A 13,964-nucleotide genomic window follows, 5' to 3' on the forward strand; every position below is an offset into this window, starting at 1 on the left:
CTTAACCCATTAAAAACTGCTTCATTTCGTCATATTGGTTGAATTCTTCGGTTTTAGCATAATATCTTTCTGAGGCTTTTGTTAATTTCACAACGATAAAATTGTAATATATGAGAATAAGTGTTGTTTTGAAAATAAAATATGGGGAGTTCTAGGAAAAATGCACTCTTTAATTCAATTATCATAATCAGGATCTTTTTGATACACTATGTCGTCATGTTGTCATTCAAAAATAATTCAAGAGCAGATTGTAAAGAGTATTGCGAGGTAGTCAATTCTTCATCAATTTCAACATTTCCTTCAGCGTTTCAATTTGACACTTACTTAATCGACCCATAATTAATTAATTAGTCAATTAAGGTTAAGGAGGGAACGTTTTTACTTACAGATCCGTCAAGTTGAAAACGTTTTTTAGATTGATTAAATTTTTTTTATTTTCAATCAAGGAATTCTCGGAGAAATTTGAACATCCCACGAGTCGAGTTTCGAGGCGAGATATTTTCTCAATCGAACCTTCAAGGATATACACAAATATGGGAGTACATATACGGTATAATGTCCTTGGGGAGTCAACTAACAAGGAATTTGTAAAGTTGGTATTGACGTTTTTATCTATCGAATCTTGTTTAAGAGTAAATATCGTTTATTGCGACTAAAATTAGAGGATATTTAAAACTATCTGTCTAATTTTGTAGCATTTATGAATGTATTCTTAGCATCAGTAAAATAATAAAATTCTTCAAATTCAATTCTTTGGTTACATTTAAAGTAACCATAACCATGGGAATGAGTATCCGTTCTGTAACTTACAGTACTCTGCAAAAAATATGAGCAACTATGAATAACCACGTATTTTAATTGATAACAATATACTTAGTATTTATTTGAATTGCTATATTTTTGTAATACCTAGAAAAGGAGTAGCAATTATTTAATCTCTCAATGTACAACGGAATAAGCTTTTTATAATATTAGTTATTTTAAATGAGTTATTTTCATGCCCAGTTATTTTTTGGTCAGATAAGAAAACCAATTTCCTTTTGAATATATTATGGGGGATGAACAGGTAGATGATGATGATGAAGAGAAAGACTTTAATGAACCTTTAAAATGGATGTACTCACTTAAACATAAAAAATATTATTAACGATGTTAAGAGAGCAGCCAAAGATATTGAATATCCTATTACGAAGAGGTGATTGATGAAGCTTCTGAACTGGAATAAAAATTACAATTTATTATAATCCCAGTTTTCCACATCCCTTATGTAAGAGTGTAGCTATACCAGGGTCGTACACTTAATTTTTCCAAGGCGTGGTTATATAAAAAAGTTGCAGAATATGGCTTTTATTTTATAAATCACATCAAAATAATAGTATAATANGTATAGAATAACAATAACAAAAACTAACTCAAACATCAATATTGGTTACTTTTCAAGTTTATCTAACGCCAATCAAACTTATAGAATAGTTTAATTTCTTACTACCAGTCTTACAGATCACGATTCTGAACTTATTTGCTCTCATCAGCACATCATCGACTGACTAAATTGTTTAATAGCATAATACAGGCAGTATAGCGCCATCTAGTGACATATCATATTTCCTTGGACATTTTGTTTAATATAAACAAAGCTGTGTATACTTATTCATTTTATATAACCAAGAACTTCATTAAATTCTTGAAATTTCCAGATTAATTTGCCACAAAGTGCCATAATAAGGCTTTTTTATTTTTATGCGTGATTTTATCCTGCTGGGCAATTTCCTTTTACGTCTTTGAAAATCCTTCTTGCAAGAAATAATTTTGGTTCTAATTTTCTCTCGTAAAATCCTAGAATTAATGTCATAATTTTTTTATTACGAAGAATAATGAAGAAGCAGGAATAAACATCTGCTCACGTAAAAGGTAACGTTTTTTTGTAGAAATATGAATAGCTCCAGTAAGGCGAAGTTGGCGTCATGAAATAGTAATTTTTTTAACGACTTTGTAATTAATGTGTAACAGCTTAAATGCCCTTTCCAGCGAATAGAAAATTGCTGTATCTTTCAGCATTAAAAAAATTGCATTAAAACAGTAAAAATAGTTTGACCCATCGAAGCCTAATACCCTTTTTCGATTTAATTAGATAATTAGAGAGAATCAGAGCGGTCTAAATTAATTATTATCTAACTAAAGAAACTGTTAGGTTAGGTTATGGTTAGTTCAGGTTGTCTTGATTTGAAATTTAATCTTATACAATTAATTTATTGTTCAATTTACTACATTCTCTTTATTCGGTACAACAACATTAATTTCTGCGAGCGAAGCCGCGGGAAAAAGGTAGTTTTAAAATAAAATCCAAGGCCTTTTTATGAATTTTTGTGAAAATTATGCTTTGAAAACTTTATAAACAATAAAAGGAGTAATATTGAAAAATTTGCTAATTAAAATCTGCAATTAAACGATTCAACGAATTGTGTTCAAAATGTGTTTTAATTTTTGCAATTTTAATTGGTTACTTACACAAATTGACAATTATGCATGATCAACCACGTCAAATTTTAATTCAAAAAACATTTCTGTTGTGCAAGATTACAGTTGATTTACAATTCTAATTGAACAATACGAGGGTGGATTGATAAGTTTCCGGCCTGACCAAGAAAAACAAGGTTTTTAAAAATTTTTTTTTTTTATTTCTCAACATAATCTCCTCCAAGGCTGATACATTTCTCATAGCGGTGTTCCAGTCTATTAATGCCATCTCTATAGACTGATTCGTCAAGCTCCTCAAAATAACCATTTACAGCTTCGATTACTTCTTCATTGTCCGCAAATCTCTNTACCTCAAATTTTAGAATTGAATATTCAAAACTGGGGCGCTTTCCTACTTTATTCAAAACTACTGTGTGATGGTATTCAACCTATTTATTTATCTTTTTTTATTTAAAAAAGATTCGCAACTCAAAAATTCTTATGAACCGTTGTCAATAGGAAGCTTTAAGCAATTGAATAGTATTTATTATTGCAGATTTTAATGATGTTTGATATTTATTTAGTTCAGTTTACAAACCCCTCAAACGTTACATAACACTGATGTTAGTTCTCCAACTGAAGGTTGATTCTCTCTATACATTCCGTTTCAATTACTTACTTTATTCCGTAAACGTTCCATACAATTTGACAATATTCACATTTGAACGGTACGTTTCCTACACGTAGATAATGTAAAGGCGATTCGAACTAGGTACATGGTCCGAAGAAAATTTAATATTAACAATAAAATGCATTCTAATGGAAAATGAGGAAAAGGCAGACAGGTGGAAAGAATATCTACTTTAGAAAACCTATACGCAGGTCATGAGTTAGGAGAAATATTAGAGAAGAAAAATAGGTGAACTAGGGGACACATGCAGAAATTTTAAAACACACAAATATAAAGATAGGAAAGGAACGATTGGAAGAAGTGACTGAAGGAATAGTAGTGGTATAAATCAGAGGATAGTGCAGGGTCGAGTCACCTTCAAGTCACTTCTATGCTCGCGAACGATTACTTTAGAAATTCGAAAAAGATTGTTAAAGGTGTATGTTTGGAGCGCAGCGCTGTATGGGTGCGAAACATGGACGGTGATTGCAACGGAAAGAAATGGTTAGAAGCGTTCGAAGTGTGGTGTTACTGGAGAATAATGAGGATACCGTGGATAGAGAAGGTCAGAAATGAAGAGGTATTAGAAAGATTAGGAGAATAGAGGACTCTAAGGAAGTCAATAAAAATTAGATAGTATAGATTAGTAGGACACCTTCTCAGACATGAAGGTCTAGTCAGAGACATATTAGAGGCAGAAACGGAAGTTAAGAGGAGTAGAGGTAGACTTATATTAAATTATTGTTCGCAAATAGTTAAGGATGTGGGATGTTCTAGTTTTACGGAAATGTGAAGATTAGGTCGGGGTAGGAAGGAGTCGAGTGTCGAATCAATCTTAGGACTGATGACCTTAGATGATGATGATGAATAAAATGCAGAAGCGTCTTTGAATTCATCATAATAAGTACACTGAAGGAATGAGATATCGATTAGTGGAGTTATTATACACATGTTACAAAGCTGACGTGCATGATCTTGTGGTTAGTGTCTAATCTTATTATGCCTAATTCTGTCGGATTTTCCATTAAATCTGATTTTTCTCGGAGGCGGTTGAAATCGCTGAAGAAAATTAATAATGTTGATAAATAAACAGGAACTACATCATTGTCCCACCAATGTTCTGCAAGGTAACAAATTATTACCAATGTATCAACAACAGCTATTGGAATTTTTAGACTAATACGGATATGGAATGGAAATGGAATGTATATTGATAATCGGTTTGGTGTGGGACGTTGGTGAGGGTTAAAATTAGACGTACTTATGAATACCTACTAGTCACAAGATTGTGTACATTACGTTGATGTTCTAAATATGTGTTAAAAATCATCGAAAGTACAATAATCTAGTAAATAGTCCCGACCAGGATCATCAAGATAAAACTAAAGTTTCTAATTTTCAACGGTTAAACATATGCTTTACGTAGAATGACAATCACAGTTCTTCTTTATCGAGATTGAAATTTTTATTTTTGTGTCTCTCGGGAATAGAAATTTTTTTCTGTGTAGAAGGTATCCTATGTAATTTTCTGTAGCCCTGGTAATGCGTGTACAAAATTTCATGACGATCGGTTCAGTAGTTAAGGCGTGAAAGGGTAGTAAACAAATAAACTCACAATCGCATTTATATTATATTATTTAGAATGTAATAAATCAATAAAACCATTTTTCAATATTGCTTTCTTTCCATTCCTTTTTTTTTTGCAAATTCTCGTCTTCACGGAAAGCCTCAATTCCGTCCCGGACAGCATATCAATGTAAATTCCGTCTCGGCGATTTTTATTACTATACGCAAATTCCGTCCGATATGTACCGGCACTTAATGAGTGCGATAAAAGTAATGCGGCGATTTGAAAACCTTGCAAACGCTATCGTAGATAATATTTTAAAGTCTCTGCTATAGCAAAAAATTAAATTAGTTGGTATCATTCGAAATATACGAATAAGAAAACTGCCCTTATTTCTGGAGGAAAAGCTACCTCATCAGATATATAATTTTATAGTATATAATCACAAATAACATTTCCTTGTCCATTTTCTGGAAGAAGTATCATTAAATAGTCAGTGGAAACATGAACGACATCGTTAGGTCTAAGAATCAAAAGCCAAAAAAAAAACTTTTTCTATACCGGGCTTGGCCTAGATGAAAACAACAACCTGTCATCCTTGATTTAATCAAAACAAGTTGCATTACAGTATGAATTGCGTTTTCGATATCCATAAAAATGTTTCATGATTCATTTGAATCATTTAATATAGATCTTTGAAATTTTATCAGGAAGTAATAAAAATACGAGAGGTAGGTACATATGAATCTTGTTGCAATGCATGAAAAGTAATTATGTAGTAAAAATATTTGGGATGGCTTCTAAATGTAGCATCCACTTATACATTGGTCGCACAATAAAGTATACTTCATTTACTTTCTGTAGCGATGTGCGCTTTCCAATGTCTTGGAAGAGCGCTGGCAAAATCGTAGGTAGGGAGAAAAAAGCTCATTATACTCTCGACTCTTGTTCATTAAACATACTTTTTCATACAGTACCTGCCAAAAGTTTTGTTCAATCATGAATAGTAGTGCGAGTTGAAAACAAGCGTTACAGCCTTTAATATTTCTTCAAATATAAATAAACATCTCGTTGATATTTTCAGTAATAAATGGTACCAATAACAGCACGTTTGAGCAATGCAATTGTAGAGGATAAAACGGTCAATTTTTCCGTGCAGTACTGTGCGGATTATACGCTCCTCACCGGTTCAGAGTTTGGCCGAGAGCTGTCTCCTTCCTTTTTTGGCCTAGTGCTGTTCTTTTCTACCTTGCGCCGGTCAAACTGAAGGTCACATCGCTACAGAAAGTAAACGAAGATAATATATATTTTACGAAATTTACGTAAGGAAATAAAAATACCTCGGGCGGAATTTACATACATCTAGAAGATCATTAGTAAATTTCGAACGGTACACCAACCCCGCCCTCTTTCAGAATAACAGTAGCATATAAATACTTGCAATCAGTTTCACATTACCTGTTTCTGCTTATATAGAAAGAAAGTAATACTTTTTTTTTGTTTTTGAATAATTATATCATCGTATTATACGGAATAGATATGGAATGGAAACGGAATGTGTAGTCACAATCGACCTTTAGTTGTGTAATTTAAATAAATGAAATTTCATCATTGTCAAAGAGACATTGTTGCTCTTCTTGACTGGAATACCGCGAATAAAGAAGTTAAGAAGTGTGATTATAGGCTGGGAGACGGACGGATTTGGGAATCGTTTTTGAGAGTTCCGTTAAGTGTGATAGACATGTTGATTGCACTTTGTCGACCGTTTACAGAGCTTTCGGGTTCCTGGAGAGGAGTTACAAGGACTTCTCGAACGTTAACACATTGATTTATTTGTATAAAACTCTTGTTCTCCCAACTCTTCTCTATTCACAGATTTGCAGACCTTACACTCAACAGTCAATATACGAAATTGATAAGTAACAGACAAATTTCTTAGACTTTTATCGTCAAGGTTTGGTGCCCCATTTGGATCATGATTATTTCCCTATATACAGTCGCATTTTCATTGACATTATTCAGTTGCATTTGTATAGTGATTATTGTCTAGTGTAGCGGTTCTCAATTTTTTTTGCTATGGAACCCTTTTTGATTCAATCTTTTTTGGTAGAACCTCTTCTCGACAATAATGTAAACTGATATCTAAAAGTTTTATGTGTAAGACTCTTAACACATCATTGTGTACATGTTATAATCTTCGAATTGAATTTTGAATTCAAAATCTAGATTACACGTATTTAATATGTGCATTTTTACTTATAGTAGCATTAAAATTAGGTTTAATGTCCGACAATTGAATTCGAAAACCCAGAGTGGTATCCTCTGGTTTTGCATTTTTTTTTTAATGTAGACGTAAACTGGAAATGTCTTCTGTAAACTATAAATCGATACAAACCGAAACAGGAACCGTGATAACCTTCTGAACAACTGTAGGGTATTCATCCCTAAGTTCGATTCAAAGGAGAATCGCTTATCTAGTGTACAGAATTTTGTCGAGTGATGTGAAATGTGTAACGGTTGAGGCTGCGTTTCAAATTACAGAAAGCAATTATTTAACCAGAAACTAAAGAACCATATTAGAAACTAATATAAAAAAGCTTTCTTTAATGTTTAGTAGAAGTCTTGAGCGATTTTTAAAAACCGCCTCTTGTAATCAAGTTATTAATTAAAAAAGTTTCTTAATACAGCAAAAACAATCTACTTTTTACAATTATAGTCTGGAAGAATGGACATAAATAGCTTTAATTGTTTTACTTTTAACCTTTTTTTATTACTCGCTAATGTACTGAAACATTTAAGATTCTTTTGGTTCTTTCGCTAAAATATCTTTCACATGTGCATACTCACCTCGAGATCTTCATTATTTACACACGTAGTATAGTTCGACCAATCCTTTTTAGAAATAGGATGAATATACCACGATCCATTCGTCCAACATTCCCTAAACGCAAATCGTTTTGTGTCGTATCCGTATATTCGTGGACAAGATTGATTGGCGGTTGCACCCGCGGGAGTTAAAGGCCAACACAGTAGGCTGTCCCATTTAGGTGGACAGTACAAGCTCTCGTTTCTTGGCAATTCTAAAAAATAGTATCGAATATATCTGACGCAAGTGACCATGTTGAAAGCAATGCCAGAAGTGATGTCGCTTGTTTTCACATTTTACAAATGATCGTCGTAAATTAATACCTACAACTGGTAAAAAAAAAAAACTTTTGGGTGTTTAATTCTCATCAGCAACTACTATGGTGGGCAGGCAGTCCTTCCAGACTAAACCAGAAGATATGGCGGAAGGCCTACTTTCAAGAATCGTAGGAATAGGTGGGTGGTGGTTCGGGCGAGAAAGATGAGAGGGACAAAATGAAGACAGAGGAGAATGAATGATTATCTGTGCAATATTATTGTCCCAGCATTAGCGTATGTGATCCAAGGAAACTACAGAAAAACTTGAACCAAGGCAAACGTATCCGGAATGGAACCGGCGTCCTCCCGAATGCTAAGCAATGGTCTAAAATTCTAGACAATGCCGCTCAGTATAGTGGGTAAAAGCTCCCACGTACTGTTAATAAATAAATACATACACAGGCAGTGGGAAATTTAGCTCGTCATAACGACAGGCAGAAGAATTCATCAGGGTCAAAATGTAAATTCGGCCGCTCCGTTCAACTCTATAGAGTTAAATCGTCGGAAAGGACGTTAAACACCTCGATTAGTATGCCCATCTTCTCCCCTCTCCGTAAGGGCATTCATTTCTTTTGTGCAAAAAACTTATTTTTGGGTTTATTCATTTAGCTATGAGTTGAGGTTAGTTGTTTTACTTACTTTCTTCCATCTCCCAGCATGAGTTTCTGCCTCAAACATACACATGTATAGTCACGTGTGAGTAGTCTACTATACGCGCAAAGCGTCAAGAGACCTATGGTGGTTTGCCTAGATTGTGTTGGTATCAAGAATGTGCACTCTGGAACCATTCTAGAATAACGAGGTCAGCTCCTATAAATAGTTGCCCCAAGGTCGAAAGAAACAATTCTAGTTCTTGTTCTAGTAAGAAAGAGCAATGAAAGCAACCCAGAACAGGCCTCCTGACATTTATTCCTGTATGGTGGGTTGACACATACTAATCGAGACATTTATTAAACAGATTTTCAATTTTACAGTGAAGATTTTTAGTAAATGCGAAGTAATAATCAAGTTTTATTGAATTTTTTTATNCTATCCAAGGATGGTACTATAGAATGTCACCTCAAGGTAGGCCTAGTGGCGTCATCTCTTGGTTAGGCCGGAAACTTATCAATCCACCCTCGTATGTCACGAAATGATTAGTAGCACATACGCTTTACTGGCACGTTTTGCGGTTAGTTATCCAATAAGTAGCTTAATATAAACAAAATCGGAATATAATAAAGAAAAGCTGGCTTATTCTAGTAAACATCTAATATAATTATATATTCTTGTTATCATCATGGTAAAATCAATAAGGAAACGACGATTTTTGGTGACAATAACAACAGTCTGTGGTGTATAGAATAACAATAACAAAAACTAACTCAAACATCAATATTGGTTACTTTTCAAGTTTATCTAACGCCAATCAAACTTATAGAATAGTTTAATTTCTTACTACCAGTCTTACAGATCACGATTCTGAACTTATTTGCTCTCATCAGCACATCATCGACTGACTAAATTGTTTAATAGCATAATACAGGCAGTATAGCGCCATCTAGTGACATATCATATTTCCTTGGACATTTTGTTTAATATAAACAAAGCTGTGTATACTTATTCATTTTATATAACCAAGAACTTCATTAAATTCTTGAAATTTCCAGATTAATTTGCCACAAAGTGCCATAATAAGGCTTTTTTATTTTTATGCGTGATTTTATCCTGCTGGGCAATTTCCTTTTACGTCTTTGAAAATCCTTCTTGCAAGAAATAATTTTGGTTCTAATTTTCTCTCGTAAAATCCTAGAATTAATGTCATAATTTTTTTATTACGAAGAATAATGAAGAAGCAGGAATAAACATCTGCTCACGTAAAAGGTAACGTTTTTTTGTAGAAATATGAATAGCTCCAGTAAGGCGAAGTTGGCGTCATGAAATAGTAATTTTTTTAACGACTTTGTAATTAATGTGTAACAGCTTAAATGCCCTTTCCAGCGAATAGAAAATTGCTGTATCTTTCAGCATTAAAAAAATTGCATTAAAACAGTAAAAATAGTTTGACCCATCGAAGCCTAATACCCTTTTTCGATTTAATTAGATAATTAGAGAGAATCAGAGCGGTCTAAATTAATTATTATCTAACTAAAGAAACTGTTAGGTTAGGTTATGGTTAGTTCAGGTTGTCTTGATTTGAAATTTAATCTTATACAATTAATTTATTGTTCAATTTACTACATTCTCTTTATTCGGTACACTTCGATAGGACAAATTAATCGGTATATCAAGAAAGATTATCTTAAGAATAAAAAATCTTTTTATTTCTTCTTTTATTAATATTATTCCAAAAAAAAAAAAACATTTAATAACTTATTTTCTCTACAAGATTCAGTTAGGGCATTTTATATTCGAAAAGGGCCTTTAAAGGGCAATTTTTAAGTCACCACATCTTAATTAAAAATTTAATCAAAAAAAGAAAGTAACGTTACGCTAACTTCCCTTTACTAATGCGAATTCCAGTTAAAGTTACCTTAAAGATGAATTCGTACATTACCTTAAGGGAGAATTAAATCTATTTAGTACCTAACATCCTTCCCGTTTAAAATTCAAACAAACAACAAATTAGTTTATCCCTACTTTAAACCGACACATTACATAGGGAATGCCTATACAAAATTGTCCCTGGAATTTTACCTGAACAGTACTTCTAAAGCAACTTTTAAATTAGCTTTCCGAAATAACGTTCCAAAGAAAAGTTTACCATTTCAATGCCTAGCATACTTATGCAGTATACAATAATTTACGAATCGTTTTGTAGCCTTTGTTTGCAAATAATTGATGTGTTATACCAAACTTTCTGTTATTTCTGTTTAATGGAAAATGCAGCGTAGATCAATAAATAACATAAAAACCGTAATGTTTCAGATACGTTTACTTTGGCATTTGATAATATTGGAAAATGTAAATAGCTAGAGATAAGAAGCTTCTTAAATTAGATGGCACGTAGCCAATTCTGAGGTATAACAGTCTGCTCGAATCAGCAACTAAATACAGATTTACAAAATAAACTAATTTAGGTAGGTATACCTTAGAAACCTTAATAATATTAGTACACAACAAACTTAATAACAGAGTTTGATAGGTTATAAAATACCTTCACTGATTTAAAATACTTAATCTGATCAGTAGAGTTCTTGACCATGCGTATTTATTTCATACCTCAAATTTTAGAATTGAATATTCAAAACTGGGGCGCTTTCCTACTTTATTCAAAACTACTGTGTGATGGTATTCAACCTATTTATTTATCTTTTTTTATTTAAAAAAGATTCGCAACTCAAAAATTCTTATGAACCGTTGTCAATAGGAAGCTTTAAGCAATTGAATAGTATTTATTATTGCAGATTTTAATGATGTTTGATATTTATTTAGTTCAGTTTACAAACCCCTCAAACGTTACATAACACTGATGTTAGTTCTCCAACTGAAGGTTGATTCTCTCTATACATTCCGTTTCAATTACTTACTTTATTCCGTAAACGTTCCATACAATTTGACAATATTCACATTTGAACGGTACGTTTCCTACACGTAGATAATGTAAAGGCGATTCGAACTAGGTACATGGTCCGAAGAAAATTTAATATTAACAATAAAATGCATTCTAATGGAAAATGAGGAAAAGGCAGACAGGTGGAAAGAATATCTACTTTAGAAAACCTATACGCAGGTCATGAGTTAGGAGAAATATTAGAGAAGAAAAATAGGTGAACTAGGGGACACATGCAGAAATTTTAAAACACACAAATATAAAGATAGGAAAGGAACGATTGGAAGAAGTGACTGAAGGAATAGTAGTGGTATAAATCAGAGGATAGTGCAGGGTCGAGTCACCTTCAAGTCACTTCTATGCTCGCGAACGATTACTTTAGAAATTCGAAAAAGATTGTTAAAGGTGTATGTTTGGAGCGCAGCGCTGTATGGGTGCGAAACATGGACGGTGATTGCAACGGAAAGAAATGGTTAGAAGCGTTCGAAGTGTGGTGTTACTGGAGAATAATGAGGATACCGTGGATAGAGAAGGTCAGAAATGAAGAGGTATTAGAAAGATTAGGAGAATAGAGGACTCTAAGGAAGTCAATAAAAATTAGATAGTATAGATTAGTAGGACACCTTCTCAGACATGAAGGTCTAGTCAGAGACATATTAGAGGCAGAAACGGAAGTTAAGAGGAGTAGAGGTAGACTTATATTAAATTATTGTTCGCAAATAGTTAAGGATGTGGGATGTTCTAGTTTTACGGAAATGTGAAGATTAGGTCGGGGTAGGAAGGAGTCGAGTGTCGAATCAATCTTAGGACTGATGACCTTAGATGATGATGATGAATAAAATGCAGAAGCGTCTTTGAATTCATCATAATAAGTACACTGAAGGAATGAGATATCGATTAGTGGAGTTATTATACACATGTTACAAAGCTGACGTGCATGATCTTGTGGTTAGTGTCTAATCTTATTATGCCTAATTCTGTCGGATTTTCCATTAAATCTGATTTTTCTCGGAGGCGGTTGAAATCGCTGAAGAAAATTAATAATGTTGATAAATAAACAGGAACTACATCATTGTCCCACCAATGTTCTGCAAGGTAACAAATTATTACCAATGTATCAACAACAGCTATTGGAATTTTTAGACTAATACGGATATGGAATGGAAATGGAATGTATATTGATAATCGGTTTGGTGTGGGACGTTGGTGAGGGTTAAAATTAGACGTACTTATGAATACCTACTAGTCACAAGATTGTGTACATTACGTTGATGTTCTAAATATGTGTTAAAAATCATCGAAAGTACAATAATCTAGTAAATAGTCCCGACCAGGATCATCAAGATAAAACTAAAGTTTCTAATTTTCAACGGTTAAACATATGCTTTACGTAGAATGACAATCACAGTTCTTCTTTATCGAGATTGAAATTTTTATTTTTGTGTCTCTCGGGAATAGAAATTTTTTTCTGTGTAGAAGGTATCCTATGTAATTTTCTGTAGCCCTGGTAATGCGTGTACAAAATTTCATGACGATCGGTTCAGTAGTTAAGGCGTGAAAGGGTAGTAAACAAATAAACTCACAATCGCATTTATATTATATTATTTAGAATGTAATAAATCAATAAAACCATTTTTCAATATTGCTTTCTTTCCATTCCTTTTTTTTTTGCAAATTCTCGTCTTCACGGAAAGCCTCAATTCCGTCCCGGACAGCATATCAATGTAAATTCCGTCTCGGCGATTTTTATTACTATACGCAAATTCCGTCCGATATGTACCGGCACTTAATGAGTGCGATAAAAGTAATGCGGCGATTTGAAAACCTTGCAAACGCTATCGTAGATAATATTTTAAAGTCTCTGCTATAGCAAAAAATTAAATTAGTTGGTATCATTCGAAATATACGAATAAGAAAACTGCCCTTATTTCTGGAGGAAAAGCTACCTCATCAGATATATAATTTTATAGTATATAATCACAAATAACATTTCCTTGTCCATTTTCTGGAAGAAGTATCATTAAATAGTCAGTGGAAACATGAACGACATCGTTAGGTCTAAGAATCAAAAGCCAAAAAAAAAACTTTTTCTATACCGGGCTTGGCCTAGATGAAAACAACAACCTGTCATCCTTGATTTAATCAAAACAAGTTGCATTACAGTATGAATTGCGTTTTCGATATCCATAAAAATGTTTCATGATTCATTTGAATCATTTAATATAGATCTTTGAAATTTTATCAGGAAGTAATAAAAATACGAGAGGTAGGTACATATGAATCTTGTTGCAATGCATGAAAAGTAATTATGTAGTAAAAATATTTGGGATGGCTTCTAAATGTAGCATCCACTTATACATTGGTCGCACAATAAAGTATACTTCATTTACTTTCTGTAGCGATGTGCGCTTTCCAATGTCTTGGAAGAGCGCTGGCAAAATCGTAGGTAGGGAGAAAAAAGCTCATTATACTCTCGACTCTTGTTCATTAAACATACTTTTTCATACAGTACCTGCCAAAAGTTTTGTTCAATCATGAATAGTAGTGCGAGTCGA

The 13,964-nt window shown here is 33.1% G+C and overlaps 1 protein-coding gene across 2 annotated transcripts in view; it reads right to left on the reverse strand.

Moving 5' to 3' along the window:
• The window catches only part of LOC108737748 (calcitonin receptor-like), a 49,896-nt gene that overhangs the window by 19,796 nt on the left and 16,136 nt on the right, over positions 1-13,964 (reverse strand). The window contains exons 3-4 of one of the 2 annotated variants that reach the window (XM_018470836.1): positions 7,542-7,774; positions 1,125-1,216 (exon numbers count right to left, since the gene is read on the reverse strand). In XM_018470836.1, coding sequence (XP_018326338.1) covers positions 1,125-1,216; positions 7,542-7,774 — 325 coding nt within the window. The remainder of the gene's footprint in view (positions 1-1,124; positions 1,217-7,541; positions 7,775-13,964) is intronic. The other variant, XM_018470837.1, reaches the window with a different exon arrangement.

This window comes from Agrilus planipennis, unplaced genomic scaffold, assembly GCF_000699045.2.
Source record: "Agrilus planipennis isolate EAB-ADULT unplaced genomic scaffold, Apla_2.0 scaffold105, whole genome shotgun sequence".
Taxonomy (NCBI): domain Eukaryota; kingdom Metazoa; phylum Arthropoda; class Insecta; order Coleoptera; family Buprestidae; genus Agrilus; species Agrilus planipennis.